Here is a 21,361-nt window from a genome sequence, read left to right as displayed (position 1 = left end):
ACCTAGTTTAACAAACAAAAGTCTAAAGAAATTTAGCCATCTTTTCAAAAGTTAGTTTAACCTGGAATTAAATTCTTCTAGTGACAGAAATATTACAAATTTTGATATTTTGATATTATGCTGATGTGAATATTTCTGCATAAAATAATATCTAATACATAAAAATTCTTTAGTTATAAAATTATTCATAATATTTAATGTATAGCCCTTAACACTTTAGGCCCAACAGTAATTCGAATTTTGTACGTTTTCTAAAGCTATGGGAAGTACTTAATCATATCAATCATATAGGAAACTTTTACATATTGAAATTTTTTATTAGGTCTCCTCTATCAATCTTATGTTTTCTGAATGTTCCTATTCCTTCAGCATTCCCTCATCTACCCACACTGTGGGCAACTTTTAGGTGCACTCAAAAATCAACCTGCAGTTGCTGTTCAGGCTTCTTCATTTCCATGCTGAATATAATAGTTATCTACTATGTCCTAAAATGATGTTTCTGTTAAGTAATCAAATTTAGCTTCTGTAGAACTAGCATATTCTTGCTTTTCATTCACTTTATGGTGCTGAAATCCCCCCCACTCTAATCTCATTTACAACATTCCCTAGCAAATATCTCACACCTTGCAATTTTCACGACTAATGTGATGACAAGAATGATGCTGCTTTTTAAGTAAAAAGCACATGACAAACTACTTTATCACCTCCATCAGACTGCTTATGCTGCTGCATCAGTACAGGAAAGACATGGTCTAGTATGAATATTTATTTATTTGTTTGATTGATTGTTTTAAGAGAAGATGAATTCTTTGACTGATAATTTTTTGTAATGGAAGTTCTATAGACAAAGTTTGCCGTATTGCATGTTACAGACTGGGGGGAAAAATTATATTCCTACTTTTTGTATTGGCAGATACTAGTATACGTTTCTGTTCTTTGAATACCAACACATAGGTATTACATTGAATTTAGCACCTCCAATTCTAAGAGGATTACTGATAACAGATATGCATTGCAAGGGAAAGCAAGTTCTACTTTATACTGATATAGTGCCATACATTCATTATCTAACTGACAAGAAGTCCCCTAGTTTGGGAATCTAATCCAACAGGGCAAAATCTTGCATTTGGATATTTCTTTTAGACAATAGCTCTAAATGAACTGAAGCAAACACAAATTAGATACTTAACATAGACTTTTCTTGGGCTAGAAACTCTAGAATTCTCAGCTTTAATTTATTTTTGTGAAGTTTCACTTCTGTAATAAAGCAGACAAGTAATGTAAAAATAACTTGAATATTATACCAGGAAAAATCTCTGATATATTTGCAGACTTGCAATTTTTATAGATTTTATTTTTTCAAGACTATTGCTCCATTTTTTTTTTAAACAATGGCCACATAAAATAGAGGATTAGGATTAGCGTTAGACTTGGACTTATTAGACTTACTTACAGCCATATTAACTGTATATTATATAATCATGTATCCAGTAATATATCAAAATCCTGAAACTACTGTTTTGTAATATCTATATAAACCAAAGTATGTAGCCAAGACTCATGAGAAAATTTGCTATTGCTTCTGCTACAGGCATTGCACAGAAGTTGTAACACTGGTTGTGGAGATGTTCCACACTGTGACAGACCTCCAAAGTCTCTTCCAGAGATGTGCAAAGAAAAACTGACATCTGCTCCTATCATTTTTAGTGAGTTGTGGAAATGTGTCAGGTTTTCAGTTCCTCATACTGTCATCATTGTTTCCATTTTCACAAGGACAAAATGACAAGCACTGTTCCTGGGAGCACAGATGAATCTGTGATTGCAGTGAGGCTCAGACAACAACCACACAGTTTTTTCACTTAGGCCGTAGTGACTGGATGTAGCAAAGAAGGAATTAATTATTTCACCGCTGAAATAAGGAGAAACTATCTCTTGCAAAACTAGACAGCTTATTTGTTTTCATAACTTTCCAGGTCAGAGTACTTGTTATAATCAGCTCTGATCAAGTGATCAGAAATCCACTGAAGGTTTTTAAATAAATAAATAAATAATCAACATTATGTTTTCATTAAAAATCACTGTGACAGTTAACTACTAAACAAGCTTGGAGAAAATTACAAAACACAAAGTTATTAATTTTCTATCACCCAGTGTTCTCAGGAATTCTCATTAGCTTTAATGGTCATTAAATACTGCAACTTAAAAATATTTTTCTGCTGTATACATTTGTCTTTCTTTAATTTTTGTTGATGGCTTGCCTTCTTGCTTTTGACAGTCTGAATGTCTGTGCTGCAGCACAGCCAGACCCAGTTTCATGATAAAGCAGTTTGTAACTGGATTTTGTGTGTCTGAAATCATCTGGTTTTAAATATACCCAGGGACTTGATCTGCTGTAGCAAATAATGTGAAACTAATGGGATTTTGATATTATGCTGATGTGAATATTAACATATTCATAGTCAAGATCTACAGAAAGTTTTAAAACAACATTAAAAGTACGTAATGGTGATTTGGTCAGAAATTGAGACTCATTTTATTTTAAATATCACAAGACAGGAATAATCAGAACATGGCTGAGATGGAGTGGTGACACATCTGTATGAAACTGGAACTCCATTATTTTGTAAACAAGACTTTTTTTGTGAAGCTCTAATTCAAATTACAGGTTTTAGCTTGGAATTTGAGATTCACCCTGTAATGCATCTTCCACCAGGGACTACAAACTACATTCAGTAATAAGATCTTTAGCCCTAACTTAATTATAGTATCTGAAAAGCTGACAGGGAATAAACATGACTAATGATTCTGATTTTCCCTCAACTACTCACCAATCCAGCAGTCTCTCTGCACAGAACCTTGCAGGGTGATCACAATTGATGATGTTTACATGTCTGACATTAGAAATAACTATTGTAGCAAATCATACTTGTATCTCTGCAGTACTTTAAAACTGAAGTAAAAGTAAAAAATGAAACAATTTAATCTGAATTTAAGGGGCAATTTTGGGTAAATTTCTCATTTGTAGAAAAAGTGAAACATTTCATTCTCTCTGCATATCTACAGGATGCAAATCCTGTTTTAAGAGATGTCCTGTTCAAGGCATAGTTTAGCAAGTAAAGCCCAGCAAGAGGGAAAGCAATTTCATTTGTTTTCAAATTTACATTTATTGCCAGCCACTGTCACTGTCAGAGCATTTCAGGTACTTGAGAACACCAGCTTAGCAATCTTTCCTTGGTATAAGAAACATGAGGTTTATCTTTCCAATCTGCTTCTATTTATTCTAAGCAGAATTTGTCTCTAGTGAGTAAGGATGTTTTGAATTTCTCATAATTAAAGACATGGTGTCTAAGCATATATTATACATTTAAGTTCTATTTAGACTGAAAGTTTCAGTCAGACAACATAGAAACAAGGTTTGAAAAGCTGAATCATGATTCATTTCAATCTATTTTTCAGTTCTTTTTTTAGCAGACCTTTCATATACCTTTTAATTCCTAAACATTTCGCAGGCTTCTCATTCATGTATACATCACATGAATGATTCTCATTCATGCATACATCACATACATATATTTATAAAATATATTTATATATATTCACGTTGAAAATCCAAATACATTATATGAAATATTTAGAAGGGCTTGCTTATAAATTTAGGATTATAAATTACTGTATTATAAATATAAATTACAGTAGGCTGTCACAGTAATACAACATAGTCAAAATTTCTTCTCTAGAATAAAGCAACTGTCCCAGTAATCACACACTCAATAATGACTACAAAACAATCACACTGGAAGCTTATCACACACCTTAACATCAGGGATACTCTTCTGTTACTGATCATCCATCAAATATCAACCTGTGTGTATACTTGGGAGACAAACAATAGGCCAAAGTCAAATAGTTTTCATTCATTGCTGTAAAAGGTGTCTACTTACACTGCAAAAGGGCCCACCATCCCTAAACTAGCTTTATGTACATGTAAGAAAATTCAAAGAACAATTTTTATACAGTAAATGAGTAAAAAAAAGCCCAAAAGGTTGCTGAGTGTTTGCCAAAACTTCAGCATGATATTTTTAATTGCTTTTCCTGAACCATCGAATTTGTTATGAAGAGTGACTTGTCTGCCTACACATAAATGACTGGTGCTATTTTAGGTAGTCTGCTGAGACATACTCATGACAAGGGCAGCGATAACACAGTGTTCAAGGGAATTGTGCCTTTCTGAAACTGTAGCTTGTAAAACCAGACAGGATAACAAGGACATCTAAAATGGCACTGGATAGGTAAGTTTAAAGCAACTGAATCCCACCCATTAAGCCTGTGAAACTCAAGAGTTTTTTTGCTTTGGAAATTAACAGTTGTACCAAAAGACTTTTTAAATTCATCACTCAATTTTCAACAGCTAATTTTAGAAGACCTTTAATGCAACAATTTCAAATACGAATTGCATGATCTTTCAGCACTGAATGTACAACATGGAAAGTGCTCATAGCAGAAAAGACACCTAAGGAGGTAATCACTAAGAGTCTAAGGAAAAAATATTTTTCATCAACATATGTTAATCTCTTGCCCTTCTTCTGGCAGCAAGTCAGCATCTAACAGATAAGTAGAGCAGAAAAAAAACAAGCGGTTAAAAGGTGAAACTTGCCATAAAAATCTTAAGCTCTTGTAAAAGACAACTTTGGGTCAAAAAGTAGATGTCCAACATACCTTGGCGTGTTAAAAATTATTTTTACATGCCTGTGTATCATGTGATAGTGAAAAGATATCTGCAAGTGTTTCTAACACTTCTAAACTCTGTTATGTACATCAAAGGATACAAAGGAACTGAACTCAATTAACTCTGCAAAAGGTTTTACAGACTGAGTTCAGCACTGGTACAGAGATACATGGGGAATATGCAAGCATGATGTTGAGGACAGGGAACAGAAACAAAATTTCCTACACATTCCCTAAAAATTAAAAGAAAAGGAGGGTTACAGGATGAGTTAAACTACACTGCACTGCATCAGCTGATAAACTGTTGGTGCAAATATTTCTACAGTAAATGGTTATTTCTGTCCAGGCAGAATTTTTAGGTCTCTACTTTAAATAGCAAGTATCAAATTACCTACAAAATGGTCTGACTTCTCTTGTTCTTCAGAACCATAAAAAAGTACATTATACACTGAGATATGAAAGGTGAGGAAGTTGCCCTGTGCTTTAAGGTTTGTAACAATAATGGCTTTCCCTTTACAGACCTGTAACATTTCACTTTTAGAACTGAAGTCTGCTTTTGACTTTGTTGTCTTGCACTGACAAGGCTGCTATGGCAATACTTTTACCTCTTACTCTCAAATTCACTTGTCCTCATGGTGCCATGTCATTGAACTGCAAGACTTTGATAGGTCTCTGATGAGGGGTTTCTCACAGGAATGGATTATGACTGATTTTTAACTCATCCTTTCTCCTCCCACTCTTCTTTCATCTTTTATTTTCTAGTTTGAGGTTTATAACTTTATTGTCAGAAATATGTAGAGCTCAGTAGATAATATTAGTAGACAATTTTTTTGTAATGAAAACTTAAAACATAAAAACATAAAAAACTTCCAGAAATATACATGCACAGAACTTCACAAACAGTTATATGAGTGCAACATCTGTACCTAGCCAGTTGCTGCAGCCAGAAATTTCAGCACTAGTATGTAAATGAAGCCAGCTGGGACACCAAGCTGATCCTGCTTTAACCAAATAATCATGGTGGGAAGTGTTCAATGGAATATCTGTGGTGCTGGAGAAAATTATGGGAAAGACAATTTTGTCTGGTGACAAAACAGTTTGTGACATTACAGTTTCCTCCTTTCCAGTCAGCTGTGGGTATAGCTTTCCTCTTTTCTTTCTGTCACATGCTCTTTTAAAAACTATTTTAAAATTTTGTTTTCAATAAAAGTTTGGGTTTTCTTCATTAAGACTGTACATAACATTACTTAGTGTGCTCCCAGGAAAGCCTGTCTGCTCAGCAGATAGTGAATAGTCAGAAACACAGAGAATACTCCAGATTTTAAGAAACTTTCTACAAAACTCAGTAGACATATGCGTAGCATTCCTGGTATGTCTGCTATTCTTGCCCATGTTTGGGTAGTCTCAAGCATGAATAGTAGTAAAAGGGATAAAGATATTACTAATTAAAATTGTGAAACAGTTTAAGTCTATGTAGTCCAGAAAGATGGAAAGTAATTATGAAGAATTCAATATTAACTATACCTCTAATACGCTCTAGAAAAAAAAAAAAAAATTAAAAAAAGAGAATTTAGAATATTTGAATGGACAGAGGGGGAAAATTCAGTTCAAAAGTCTCAGGCATTTGTTACTGCTTCAGAAACAAACCCAAATTTTCATATTCTATGTAGTAGAGATCTCAAAAGAACATATCTAAAGCTGATCTAACTGCACCTGTTCAAATATTTCCCAGCAGAAGACGACAAAATTAAGCTACTCTCTGCAATCTACCAGGAAACTAAAGCTTCCTTTAAAAAATACAGAAACTCAACCAAAGAATTAACATCATAATAGGTTTATTACATCTTTCAAATAATTGAAAATGTTCAAGGTTTTTAGGCAAATAGTTTGAGGAAACACAGAGACACTAAGAAAAACTGCAGCCAAACATCAGCAAGTGCTTTTTGACTTAGCTATCTGACAGTGTATAAACACAGAGTTGAAGACTTTTTTTCATATGGAAGGAAATGTAGCAGTTCACTAACTCTTTTAATTGTCTGCTATACATATAATAGAGGCCTCTTCTATCCCATGTGACAGAGATCTCTTGATAGAGATCAGCAAGAACTCCATGTTCACCTCTGTCTCCCCAGCAAAGAAACTAGAATTAAAAGCATTTGAATAAAACTTACACAGATTAAAAATATCCTGCTTAAATATTCCTTCTGTCATTTTTGACCTTTCCATAAATTCAGCTCAAAGAGTTAATTGTGCTGAAATAAACATTAGTGTAATGCCTAAGGATACAATTTTTTACCTGGCCATGGACTATTGGCAGCATAGACAATGAATCTAAACAGTAGAATAATTCATTAGGAAATATGCAGTAGCTGCAGCAAGATTTATTACAAATATACTTGAAGTGTTTTTAAAAATTAATATTATGCTGCTATGCTTGGCTTAATTAGCTCTCTTCTTCATTTACAAATCATATCTGTCTGGTTTATGAACTCAGTCTCTACTCCCCATTCTTGAAAACCTGTTTAATTAAAGTTTTAACTACTGCATAAGTTTTAGAAACAGTACAGTGACTTTTATTACTATAAGCCTAAACCCTTCTTTTAAATATGATCTTATCTACATATATTATATCAGAATATGATAAGACATGCTCCATAATACTCCTGTGTATACACACAATACTGGTCCTTTTCATTATATGTGCCCTCTATTTCCATTATGCTGCACCTAGGCAATTTTGGGGCTTTTGCACGAGCAGTTGGATTGTGATTAATTCAGCCAATCAACAGATCAGTTCTCCTAAATCCATTAAAACTCACCTTTTTCTTTTTGGCATATACCTATTTCTAGCCTATTTCAGTGATTTCCTCATCCATTTTATTTTATCTCTTCTATAAGTCCATCACTTATTAGACTCCCATTTCTACTAGCAGGTGACTCTACTCTGGTTTTCAACTACAGCAAATTCTATCTCAGTCTTTTTCAGCATTTATCACTTGCTCCCACTGATGCTATTATAAATGATTAAATATTAATTTAATTTTTGCTATACAAAATAGAAACATAGTCATATTACATGCTAGCTGGGATCTATCCAAAGTTCTATAAATGCATGGCATACAGTTGATCATAACCTTTTTTTTGCCTGCATATTAAAAACTTTGTGGCCTAATGGTCAGCGAACAATAATTTTTGCAATCACTGCCTACAGACTACAGTAAAACAAAAAATATTTCTTTTCTCCCTCTGCACGGATGCTGGAGACTCTAGTTTATGACTTGTCACCCATTATACCCAAAATACACTACAGTTTCATCACACAATTTCCTCCACAGAAGCAGAATGTCAACAACAGTCAGTTATACAATAATTTTAAAAGATAATAGTCATTTTCCCTCTTGTTCTCATTTGAATCTCATAACCACTGTGGTGATCAATTTCAAAACCTTATTAGTTCTGCTGTTGTGAACTATTCAGGACATCAGATCGGTTTGCACGACAAAACTATAGAGGCAATCTTTTTAAATTAACAATTTACAATTAATATTTCTGCTAGCATATATTTGTAAATTTTCCATAGTAAAAAACACTATGTTAAAATTTTCAAATTAAAATATAGCAAATAATTTCATATGGCTGACAAACAGTGCAGTAAAATAAGCAGGAGCACTAAAAAACTGTCAGGCTATAAATCTCATGAAGAAATGAAACAAACAAAGGGGAAAATTCACACTATTTTTCTAAGTTAAAAAAAAAATCATAGCTAAAGCATTATCAGTTCATTCTGTGTAGAATTTTATATTCCTTTCTCCACTCAGTGGAAAAACATGAAATGCATAAAATCAAATTTGAAGAGATGATATTTTTTGTATTCTTTACATACAGTCTAATCCCCCCAAAAATATTTTCTTTATATATACTGTTATCCTTAAAAAAATATTTTAACCAGATTTTCATTTAGACTCAATTGGCCTATTTCTCTTAACAGTAGCAGAGCTGAGAGTCGTCATACCAGCTGAGGCTCTGATCCCATGAGCCTGCTCAGATGATCCCAAACGGCAGTGTCAGTGCGTTTTAAGGAGTTACTGCACTTCAGCTGGAGTTGGTAAGCAGACATGTGGTCCCTGTCAGCTCATTGCAATGACAAGTACATGGTGTTCACTTAAGCTGCTTTCAGCAATTCCAAAAGGGAGCCCAGGTGAAAGCATTGGAAATATGAGCATTTAGGAAGAACACTGGAGGCTCTTTTTCTCTTTTCGCTCTTTTTCTATATACAGCATCAAAAGTGATGCAGCTGCACATGTGTTGAGAGGGGAATTAATTTTATCATTAGACTGGAGTATCATGAATATGATCAGCTTAAATCAATCACATGAGCAAGTAGCATCTCCAGTTCTGAGGGATGGAGGGGAGGAGGGAAGAGTGGGCTTGTATGTCTTGTGCGTAGAAATGTAAGGGGATCAAGAAAACCTTTTAAAAATCACCACCTCAGTCATTTGCAGTTACCTGACCATTACTCAATTTGAAATGAACAGAAAATCTGCTTAAATCTTTCTTCAAAGGAGACAAAGAAATTCAGATGGAAACACACACACACACACCGATACACGCCCACACCAAGAAAGTCATCATTTGGGCCTTTAAAGTCAGAATAAGGATGTAAATAATAAAACAACCTCATACTGAGACTATCTTGCAAGACAGTTTTATACTCATTATGGTATGTAGATACAACTCTTTCACAGTGTCACTGGCTGAGTTCAGTTCACAAAATATATTCAAGTAAGACAGAAAGAGGACTTTTGCACTGCTTTAAGGTGAAATAACTAGTAAGATTTATTTACGTTATTCAGAGCAGAGTATTTTGTTTCAGCATGTTTTTCCTCAAATTGCAAACATAAGAATATGTCTGGTCCTAATACTGCTTGAGTTAATAGAAATTGTAGCTTCAATTTACAGGAGGAAAGTGCATGAATTTCCAGGTTTTGAACCTGTTTGCCTTCCAATACACCTAGAAAAATCTGTGCTGACAAATACATGAACTTATTGTTCATTTTCTGAGATGAGGAGCCAGGGGAGCTCAGTTAATATCTGTTCCACAAGCTTCTTATATAAGCATAAGCCTACAACAACATCTTTCATCCTGACTTTCTCATCTATAAAATGGGTTTAATACTCTTTCCTTCCTCCTACCCTCATCTTTGTTCTTGTCACAGTAAGCTTTTAATGCAACACACATAGATGAGCACCAGGGTTGAAATGAAGCTAAGCTTATATCCACAAACTGCTTAACCAGACATCTAAACACTGAGAAGATGCACTTCTAAGCTGTTCAGAACAAAGAACATTTTTACTAAACACACCCTTTATTCTGATGTCTAAATATGGATTTCAAGGCCAAATTTCAGATGACCAATGACATTTGTATCCAGAGGTTGCAAAAAGAAAGCAATTTTTTACAGTTGAAAGACATGATGGCATTTTATTAACTACAGGATATTTAAAGTGTCAATGCATTTTAGTCTCTCACTGCTCACTTTTTAAAAATCTTTATAAAGACAACCTATTGAGCTTCCTATTGGGATGACTCTAGTTGTATGAATGTCTTTTCTAACCATCTGATGCCTTGGCAGCAAATCAACTTTCAGTGAAACAGAAATAAAATGTGTTTCTTTAAAGAAAAATGTCTATGAAAGACATGCTGTCTTAAATGAGATGACTACACTGCATTTTTTTTAAGCTTCCAACAGAGAAAACATTCATCTAAATGTGAAGTCACACATTTGAAAAATAGTATTTCCTATCGTAGAATAATAGGATACTTCAGGTTGCAGGGCTCATCAGGAGGTCATCAGTCCAAACTCCTGCCAAAACCAGGGTGAGCTTTGAGGTCCATTATTGAAGGCTTTATTCAGTCAGGCCTTGCACCTCCAAGGATGAAGGCGACAGCTCCTGTGGCAAGAGCCCTATTACCTGACCATCCTCAAAGAGAAGGGTTTTTTAATCTAGTCTGAACTTCTATGGCCAGTGCACCACTTGGCCTAGCTCCACCTTCTTGCTAACCTCTCCATGGATACTGAGGGCTTTCTGTTAGGTCACCTCAAAGCTTTCTCTTCTCCAGGCTGAAAAAGTCCCATTGGGCCAACATCTGGCGGGGCAAGTGCTGCTGCCCATGCTGAGTTTGAGGGCATGGGGCCCTCTGCTGTACTTGTTATGTATTACTTTTGTCTTTCTGTCTCAAAATGCACACTGAAATCTATGTCTGGTCTAGGACACAATGGTATTTTTCTTTTCCTAAAACACTTGTGTGTATCACAGCACTGGTCATAATGCCAAATTTCAGAAATCCAGCTTTTTGTACCTTTACTACTGGGCCTAAAAATTGACAGAACCTTAAAAATTCATTATGGATACAGAAAATCTTCATCGTTCATTTCTCAATTTGTTTTTCTGGGTTAAAAACAATGCACCAATATACATTCCCATAATTTGCATTTACAGAAATGGAGTCCAGTCATGCAGGAACTTTGTGTGGAAATAGAATAAAAATCAATGGAAACTCTGTTTAGGAGACTTGCAAGAATACAATCAATGATAAAGAGTCATAACAGAGCAGTACAGCTACGCCTAAAAGAAAACTTTCATTGGCTAAAAAAAAAAATCCCATCACTACCTAACAGTAAGTACTACGAAATAAACCGCAGAGATATATAAACTGGTGAGATATATATTCTGTGTACATAGACACAAAATAAGAATATTTTAGAGGATGAGATTTCATCTAAGGTAATTTGACTGCTACTATGTCCTTTAGATATATAAAGAACCAAGAACAATATGAAGACAGTCAACACAAAAGATACTGCAAAATTTGTAATCTATAAGGATGGTGCTGTGTCTCTGTAGAGTACAACCTGTTCTCATGTCTGCACATCTCCCACTCCTGTCAATGCAGCTCTGACCACTCACAGATTTATATTCCCAACCCAAAGACAGACACAGTAGACTTTGACAAAGACACAGCCATAAACATACCCTGTGTGCAATCATCTACTGTGATTTCTAGATTTTAATGTATTTTACTGATAATCCATTTTCCTGCTCTAACTATTAGCCATTGCAAGCAGTACCTTAGCACATAAGCAGTACCTCAAATAGTTACCAGGGGCCTATGTGCGGGGAGCAGTGAGGAAAGAAGGAACAAATAGAGTCTTACTACAGCACTAGTGAATATAAATTTCTTCTCTATGATTAAAAAGCAAAAGTTTTCATGTAATTCCTGCCAGGTGATTGTCCTGAAGATGTTTTGTACAGAGAGATTCTTGGGCTCCAATACTGGCAAAGTCTGAGTTTTTCTGAAGGCTGCTCTGCTTTCTAGAGGCAGGCATGGATTTTTTGGTGTAATCTAATACAAGTTGTTATCCAGCAGTATGGTCTCTGGGTGAAGACAGCTGTTTTGTTGGAAAATCATTCCTGGACCTCAGTGAAAAAAATAATGGCAGTCATAATATCTGACAAAATTGAGTTGATTTAGTAAAACAAAAAAGCCCCAAAAAATAAAAAACCCTTAATGATTGTCTTTTTTACACTAAAGGGATAGTGGATGCCACTGACACCAACTTTCTGAGAATAAAAAAAGCAACCAAACATTTGTATGGAGTAATGACAGTTTGAAGCTGAAAGGGTTCTCCAATAAGTGGACAGAATGACAAATTTTACTTATAATTTAAGGAAGTATGGTATCTTTGACTGGAAAAACTATAACAGCCTGCATGAACTTGATAACTAGAGTACATAAAGTTAATAACAGTGACTGCTGCATTTAACAGCTACTGATGGATGGGCTTTATTTCTATTAATTCTCTACCCTTTTTCAAATCCCATTATACCTCTTACCTTCCTAACTTTCTGTGGCAATAGTTTCTACAACTTAATGATAAACCTTGTAATAAAAGTTATTGTTGGAAAGTTGGTTTAGACCTACAGTTTAATAGTTCAAGGATCTATGCCTGTATTATCATGCTTTGAGAAACAAGGAGTATTTCCTTTTTCACATCTTCAGAGCAATTTTGCAAGATGCAATGTATAAACACACACAGCATTTTCCTGAAGCATTCAGTTCAGAATACTAACTCCTGAAGAGCCTAACAATATTCCCAAACATAATCTTTTTTTAAAAATTATTCCTGCTAGAGGCTCACTGGTCATTCTTAACTCAGGTACAGTATTAAGAAGCAACCAAATAGAGGAAAAAAAACATAACTAATCTCCTGCAGACCTGTAGAACTGTAACAGATAGAAGGAAAACAAATTAGTTCAACAAGGCACTGAATAGACTTGATTTCAAATTTTACTAGCTTAACACCAATTTTGATTTCCTTTGCATAAAGCATCATTTATTTTTGTTACTGAAAACATACCATAACTCATCTGTGAAAGATTACTATAGATTTTTGAATTACCAGTAATGCATTTAAGATAAATAAGTTTAATTTCAATTTATTCCAAGTGCTTTATAACACCAACATTAATTTTTAACAAATTAGATTATATTGACTTTTAAAATAAGGCCTCCTTTGTAAAACTTATCATTTAAACAGTCTTCAGGAACCGGTTTTCCACTTAAAGCTATTTCTCCTGTGAAAACAACACAAATTCTGATCTATGGGAGCTACACTTTGCAATATTGTCTGTATACAAGCTGACCTATAGACTCATTTGCAAGGACTAACTGGGGATTTTTTTGTCCATTCTTTAAATTCTTTGAATTCTTTTGAAGAGGAAGTTGTACCAGCTTAATTAAATTAAATTATCTTTTACAGATGTGTGGCATTTATTGGATGCTTCTAATGATTTACAAGACACTACCAAACTCATTTCACCTGACTAGCAACTAGACTGGAAGCAGGAACAGAAAACTGTAATGACAGCGTTTTTATTTCAGTGCGTTTGTAGCATTTTGCAATGCCTCAAATTATATTTCAAAAGGAAAATTATTATGTAGTATAATGTCTAACTACCTGCAAAATAGAAAATAAAAGTTGAAAATGGACCTATTATAGATTTTTCACCTACACACCTTTTCAAAAAATCTAAGTCAGTCATAGTTATTTTTAAAATATCACAATTTTCATGTCATTAAATACTTTTAGAATTAAGATTTGAAAAGCAGGATTTTTCTGCCTGGAGTCAACTCCTGAACTCAAGTCAAAATATAAGGGACCTTTCCTATGTCACTAATGGCTCTGCCTATTTGATCTTCCATCACTTTCAGTAATTAACAAACATTAAAATGCTAATTAACTTACTTTAATTAATAAGATATGAAAACGCAACTTTCTAGTATTATCCCTAATCATGCTCCAAATGGATCAAACAAAGATAATTCATCCAGCTACGAAAGCACAACTACAGGATCACAGAACATATTGCCTATCGCTCTTCTTATCTTAACCCATGGCAATACTGATTGTCAGATTTAATTGCAGCTGGAAAGTAAATGCCACACAGCCACTTGCTCACTCCAAACTTCCCTGCCAGGGGCAGGGAGCGGAGTTGGAAAGACAAGGTAAACTTCATGGGTTGAGAAAGAGCAGTTTAATAACGGAGAGGAAATAAAATATAATGCTAATAACAACAACAATAACAGAAAGTAATACAATAATATTCACTCTGCTTTGTGATTGTTGTTGTTGTTATTACTGAAAAGAGAAAGAGAGGAATAAAACTCCAGAACAGCAAGTGATGCACAATAAAATTGCTCACCACCTGTCCCCAAGCAGTGATCAGTGTCCTCCAGCCAGCTCCCTGCAGGTTACACACTGAGTATGACACTCTGTGATATGGAATATCCCTGTGCCCAGTTGGGTCAGCTGTCTGGGCCATGTTCCTTCCTGGATTGTTGTGCACCTTCTCACTGGCAAAGCATGGGAAACTGGAAAGTCCTTGATTTACAGTAAACACTATTCATATAAAACTGAAGCATCACTTTGTTATCAACATAATTCTCATTCTAAAGCCAAAAAAACACAGCACCGTACCAGCTACAGGAAGTAAATTAACTCTATCCCAGCCAAGACCAAGACGTACAGCAAAAAGCTCTGGGATGATTGTCACACCTTCAAATAAAAAAAAAACTTAAAAAAAAATAATAATGCACATCTGAATTACTGAGATTTCTACCAGTATTTCTGTCAATAAATAATCTAACCAGGTTTACCATGGCCACTGAGGATCATTGTAGAGTCTTCTGTGTCCATGAGTGATTCACTAACCTGCGGGCTCATCAGTATTCTGAACACACTTGTGCCACCTTTGTCCATTTGGCCAGGAACAACCGCAAATGTTAATGAAAAGTTCCAAGTCTTAAAGAGTTTGAATGTACAGCTGAGTTAATTTCCTAAAGCTAGAACTTATGTTATTAAACCTTCTTTTTTTATCAAAATCTACACTCAGTTTCAAAAATTAAGGCAAATATGTTAATAACATAGAACAATGTAAAGTAACCCTTGAAGTTACCTTACATTGAAATTTCTTTCTGATATTGCCACAGAAATAAATGAGGGATACTGAAACATGAATAACATTCTTATCACTTATATGCATTACAGCACTAATATCAGCAATATAAGTACCTTCTTAAGGACACAGGTCAATAAAAGACAGTACTCCTCTCTCTTTAGCTCTTGAAAGTGATAGGTAGTTTTATCTGTAGATTTCTGTAGTTTATGGACATCAAATTATCTCCTTTGTTCTAGATATTTTGCTTCACTAGAGACACAACAATTTATTTTGATTTCTCAAACTGAGATAATTCAATTAAATTGAGAATTTTTCAATGAAAAAGGAATTGTATTGACTACAAGATAAAAAAAAAAAAAACATAGACATATTTCACAGTGCCCATGCTATTAACTAGGGCCCACTGAAATCAAATTCAAATCCTTGAGCTGAATTGCAGCTGTCAAATACTTCTCAAACAGTCACTACACCAGAGCAAGAATCATTATCTAAATGAATTGAGTCACAGTCTGCCATATTGTCTGAGATCTCCCAGGGTCATTCACATCTCAGTATGGGAAACCAGGGATTCACACCCCCCCCCACACCTGTATGTCTATTCCACTGTGTACCTGGGAAAAAGAAACCTTTTCGAGCAAGCATTTTCTTCAAAGTAATACTGTTCCCACAAAAACTTTTTATTTACATCTAGTGGTAATTTATTTCTATCCAGCCCCAGCAGGAAGCTCTATCTGCCAGAGCAAACCAAGCCTTGATGTACTCTAGAGTCTACTCTTGCTACAATGGGTTTTTTTTTTTCTGATAGAATAATTTACTCAAAATCAGTTGCACCATATTCCCTATACACTGCAGTGAAGACAGTACTCTATGAGGGTTCTTTTTTCAATAAAATAAAGTAAAATAAAATAAAATATCAAGGATGAGATCCTGACACAAACAAACAAATAAACAAAAGCCTAAAAACAAGCTACTTGCCCACCCCAGTGCAAAAGAGCAGATGGAGTTTCTAAATGAAAAATCACAGCCCTATAATCTCATTGAAAACTGCTGTACAATTACCTGCCTTGATTTGTGGCAGAGATATTCTCAGACAAGCATTATTTGTGCCCATGTACATTTCATGAGAGAATGAATAGTTTTGTGTAGCATTTCTCCTCTCATTAAAAAACAGACAGGTAAAACACTGACATCCTTGTTAATAATAGAAAATGCTAGAAATTACTCGTTGTCTAGGATACTGATTTAAAATACATTCAAAAGCTGCAATATTCCTATAAAGACTCTGAGACTAAGGCTTAAAATACTTACTTAATAATGTCTCCTTCAAGAGCAATCACTCGTTTAATGATCTTCTGCTCAGGATTTCTAGGAGACCTGGGACAGGAGATAAGGTTACACAATCAGTACCATTCCCATTGTTTTAAGAAAATGAAAGAAATAGACACTGTGCAAGTCATTAGAAGATTCCATGTTCTTGAATTAGCATCAGTCACTATGTTCCACGGAGAAGGGAAGTTACTGCAAACCTTGTCACTGCAAACCATCATTTAAAGCAGTTGATGACCTGCTTACAAAAAGCACAATAATCAACATACCTTTTGTCATAAAAAATATGCTCCACAACATTAAAAACAAAGCATCCCATGAGCCAATGAGGAAGGTACTTTTGCAAATAGATTAATGTATCTGAATTTCCCATCATTTGTCGGGAAACTGTGTTAAACATTTATGTCATTAAATCAATTTGAGAGAAAAAAAAAATCTTCCTATATTACATTAATATCTATCACTAATTTAGGTAAGCCTTGCCTAGGGAATTGCAGAAAAGTTGCAAAATTTTCTGAAAGTTGCAGATTCTGAATGCATTGTTTTTCACTTAAAGTTTTTTTCCTATAGCATCTTTAATTGAGTAGATTCTGATCATATATTACATAATAATATGAAAAAGCAAAGGTGAACTTGCATGTTCAGCCTGAATATTCCAACTTCCTGGATGCATAAGAATAGATAGACTAATAAAAGTGCTATTCTACTGTAGTTTTTACAGGTTACTGTAGATATATATTCACCACAGATTTTCTTTTTTTTATATACTTTACCTTTTTTCTTTTACTCTTCACTTTTAATTATTTAACTATGCAAACTTAGAAGAATATCATCATGCTATTAAAAAACAATTATTTTTATTTACTGCTTGCATACACAAAAGTCAGGGAAGGAACAACCTTTTTTTTCTGTTGATGCTTGGGTTCTCCCTATTAAGGTTTCAAATACAGTCTGCTAGACACACCACTGACAGAGATGTATATTACAGTTTTCATGGCTAAAACCATCTTTGAGCTCATCTCTGGTCAAATGGTAAGATTACACTCCTTTAAAAAGCAAAGCTGAGCTAAGTCTGGATGAAAAGCTTGCCCACACTGCTGCATGACTAAAGGCATTTGAGGTTCACTTCCAGTTCCAATAATTAAAAAGAAAAATAGGTTCAGACTTTTTTTTGTTTGTTTTCTTTTTAATATTATGCAAAAAAAAAAATCTAAATATTCAAAAATTAGTTTGAGGTTTCAATATTTTTTTCTTGTGTGTGCATGTCAATATATTTGAAATAAATTTCTCTTTCAAAGTAATTAAATAATATCCAAGAAGCCTAATTTTAAATTTCAAAATATCCAATAGCTTCCCTTTACAGTTTATCGAGCCTGGAAACCTATTTTCAACAAGCAGCAAAGAACACTGAACATCAATAAAGACCATATATTTATTTCCTACTCATTACTCAAATTTTCAAATCATTATGTAATTTACAGTAATATTTTATTTAGCATTAATTTTACATTAATAGTTGTATATTCCAGTTCTACCTTGCATGTCATGTTCCTTCTTAAGGTGGGAGCATACAGTTTCATCATATTTTATATGTTAATCTTGGGAGGAATTAATCAAGTTTTAGATGCTCATATTATTTAAATATATGGAATATCCAAAACACTTTTTGATGCTGCTCCTTGCAAGCAACACTTACTTCAATGAGCGCTTATTTGAGCATTGACCATGTCTTAGTCTCAAACAAAGCACAGTCTATGAAAAGACAACACACCTTTATTATAAGCTGTTATAAATTTGAAATATTTTTTAAAGTTACTTTACTGCTAATTGATTTCAAATTTAATCAATTTAGGCTCAGGCTGTAATATTTTCATGTAAAATGTAAGCAATGGAAATGCTAATATATAATGTATGTGATGAAATGTGCATTTCTTAAAGATTGAATGAAAACAAATTTTATGTTTTCTCTTTCAAAATTTTGTTCTGGTTTGACACCTAACTTTCAAAGTAAGGTTCTCAGCATCTTCCCAGCAGGCATTTCCACTTGATTAGAATATATATGTTGTAATGCAATTATTGACCTATCCCTTAATTTTCTTTTCTTGTGCAAGAATTTCTACTGACATCTCTCTAAATTTGAGGTGTGGGTAGTTATTCTAAGAGTAGTTACTTTTTTGCTAGCCATGATAGATTTAAACCAAACACATAATTTATCCGAAAAACTTCAAGGAATTTCTTGCAGCTATTATTATGAAAAAGCAGTATTTTTAATGTTGGAAGCCAGAATATTTTTTAATAAACTTCATACTAACATTCTGATTATAATTCATTGAAATGACAAAGGACTGGGAAAAGACAGATTAGCAGGCTCAAACTGGCCGGTAATACAGGCACATTCAGGCCAAGGATTTTCAAGAGCTGAGCAGAATGGATCTTTTTCAAGAGCCAGTGTGCAACGAGGAGGTAAGAGAGACTGGTTCTGAAGTGATGGAGCTTGATGCCTTCCTGAATGGTGTATAGCATAGCACTGGGATTTCACTGATTATTGAAATCACAAAAACATACAGGCCATTTATACCTTCTACATTCAATCCTGCCGAAAACAGTGTGGGATCACACTACCACAAAGCAAGTTTCCCAGGAAAAATAGGAAAAATTATATAGACAGCAGAAAAATTCACTTTTTAGCAAGTGATTGTCAGATAGAAATGGTGACAATTCCCTGAAAGCTTTCTCTTTACATATTTAGCAAGTGAGTATTTCAGTCAATATTACTCCTAAACGTCTCCCTTTTAACCACTTAGATTATTATTTATTTTAGTGGATACTGCCAAATTTTACATAATTGCTCCATGAGCTAATTAACATTTGATCAAACAAAAAATTTTCATAACATCTCTTGGTATTGTATGTGTCATTTGAGTCTTCTTTCATTCTTTGAATTTTCTAAGTACATTCTTCTCAAGAGCGCCCACAGCAAATCATCCTCAAGTTCCATTTCTACTGGCTTTTCTAGAGAGGAAGTTTTTAGAAAATGTCCTAAGATCCCAGCAAAATAACTGAAGCACAGTCCAACTAAATAAATACTACAACATACAATAATACTTTTTGCCTTGAATAAACACGCAGATTAATTTGGTACCTGCATTAGAAAGAAACCTGATTCTGTGAACTCAATGAAAAAGCAGACAATATATTTCAAAGGGATAGCTTCAATTAGATACTTTAATGATCTACATGTGTTTAATGTTGCCCATTCATTATCACAGACAGCCCAGAAAAATTCCCTGCTTTTTGAAAATTGTTGGACTTTTTATACTAATTTAGCATCTTCTAGAACCGAAAAAATAGTAAGCATTATTAAAAAGTTGCAGAGAAAAGTGCCTAAATTTTCAATTTTTATATGTATATATCTATTTATCTATGTATATGCATAAGTATGTATATTACTGTCAGAAAATTGCTTAACTTTTTATGAGATAGAAGCAAGATGTTTAGGCAGCAGTCTCAAAATTTTTCTTCAGATTATTCTCAGTTTACCTCAGACTGAGTTTTATGTGATTGGATCATCATTTACATGGGGGCAACAGAAGAAATTAGGACTGTGTTGTTGTAGTATACACAGACGGAAATAATGAAAACCATCTTCTTCAAAATTAAAATTTCTGCTATTTCTGCTGTTAATGACAGATACATAAATGGACTTAACTCCATAAAATAGGATAAGAGAGAATTTTCAAGATCTCAGCCTAACATTGTGATCCAAAGCCACTCACTCAGTGAGCACTTCATTTCCCAAAACTAATTCTTCTCTCATGAAAAATTCTAGAATACCTGGAGTCTACACTTCTGGAAATTTCCAGGATTGATGCAGGAGGAAAAATATGCTGTTTGTCTACTTCTCAACCCATTTGGGGATCCAACAAAGAGCTAGAGGATAACTAAAATGTAGATGGAGTCCAGAATAAGGGGAATTAATGTATCTAAAGAACTGAGAACCTCACAGTATGGTTTTGGTGGTTTTACCTAAAAACATGCTTGGAAAAAGAGGGAACAAAAGCAGTGGAGCTACCTCATTCTTATTTTCTGTTGCTCATCCTTGCTTCCTGTTGCCAGTATGGTATGATGCTCAAACTCTGAACAGAAGTAAATATGTAGAAATATTCATGCTTTCATTCCTTCTAGCCCCATAGCTATGATAGAACAGATCCAACATAGACAATTCTAAATACTATATAAGAATGGAAATTTACTTAATATATGAACATATTTTCTAAACCAAAATAGTTTTAATCTGCTTAAATTTTTTCCCCAGTCCCTAACTTTCATCTAAATTCCATGCTTCTTTATGCAGATAGAGAATCTCATAATAAATGTAATATCTAATTACATCATAGGTTATGACACAATTTCTATATTGTGGCAAATAACATGCAATTTAACAGTGAAGGAAAAAAATGTTTACACATTTTATTCTTGATTTTTTCTTTATTCTTGTTATCAATTTCTCTTGTATAGAATTACTGCAATAAATGCATCCAGCACCAGGTTTAGTATCTGTGTTCAGTTTGGGACCACAAGTGCAAGAAAGCTATTCACAACTGGAAAAAGTGACACCAAAATAATGGCAACAGAAGAGAAATGTAACAGCAGTGGCTAAGGAAATTGGGTTTGTGCAGATCAGAGCCCAGGCAAAGAGTTCGATTGCTATTGTCATCTATCTAATTGTTGATTAGGAATTCAGAATTTTTGGAAAGGTACATGGCAAAAGAGATTAGCAAACAACATG

General features: G+C 34.1%; 1 protein-coding gene across 14 annotated transcripts in view; it reads right to left on the bottom strand.

The window, feature by feature from the left end:
* IMMP2L (inner mitochondrial membrane peptidase subunit 2) overlaps positions 1-21,361 on the bottom strand; it is a 410,600-nt gene that overhangs the window by 122,187 nt on the left and 267,052 nt on the right. For 11 of the 14 annotated variants that reach the window (XR_012052822.1, XR_012052823.1, XM_072921854.1 and 8 more), the window contains one exon: positions 16,555-16,620. The exons of the other annotated variants lie outside the window; for them this stretch is intronic. Coding sequence is in view for 9 of the 11 variants with exons in the window: in XM_072921854.1 (XP_072777955.1) it covers positions 16,555-16,620 (66 nt within the window). In the remaining 2 variants the exon portion in view is untranslated. The remainder of the gene's footprint in view (positions 1-16,554; positions 16,621-21,361) is intronic. 14 annotated transcript variants of the gene reach the window in all.

The sequence above is a fragment of the Taeniopygia guttata genome, chromosome 1A (assembly GCF_048771995.1).
Source record: "Taeniopygia guttata chromosome 1A, bTaeGut7.mat, whole genome shotgun sequence".
Taxonomy (NCBI): Eukaryota; Metazoa; Chordata; class Aves; order Passeriformes; family Estrildidae; genus Taeniopygia; species Taeniopygia guttata.
The sequence above is the reverse complement of the archived record's forward strand: the minus strand, read 5'-3'. Positions and strand labels throughout refer to the sequence as shown.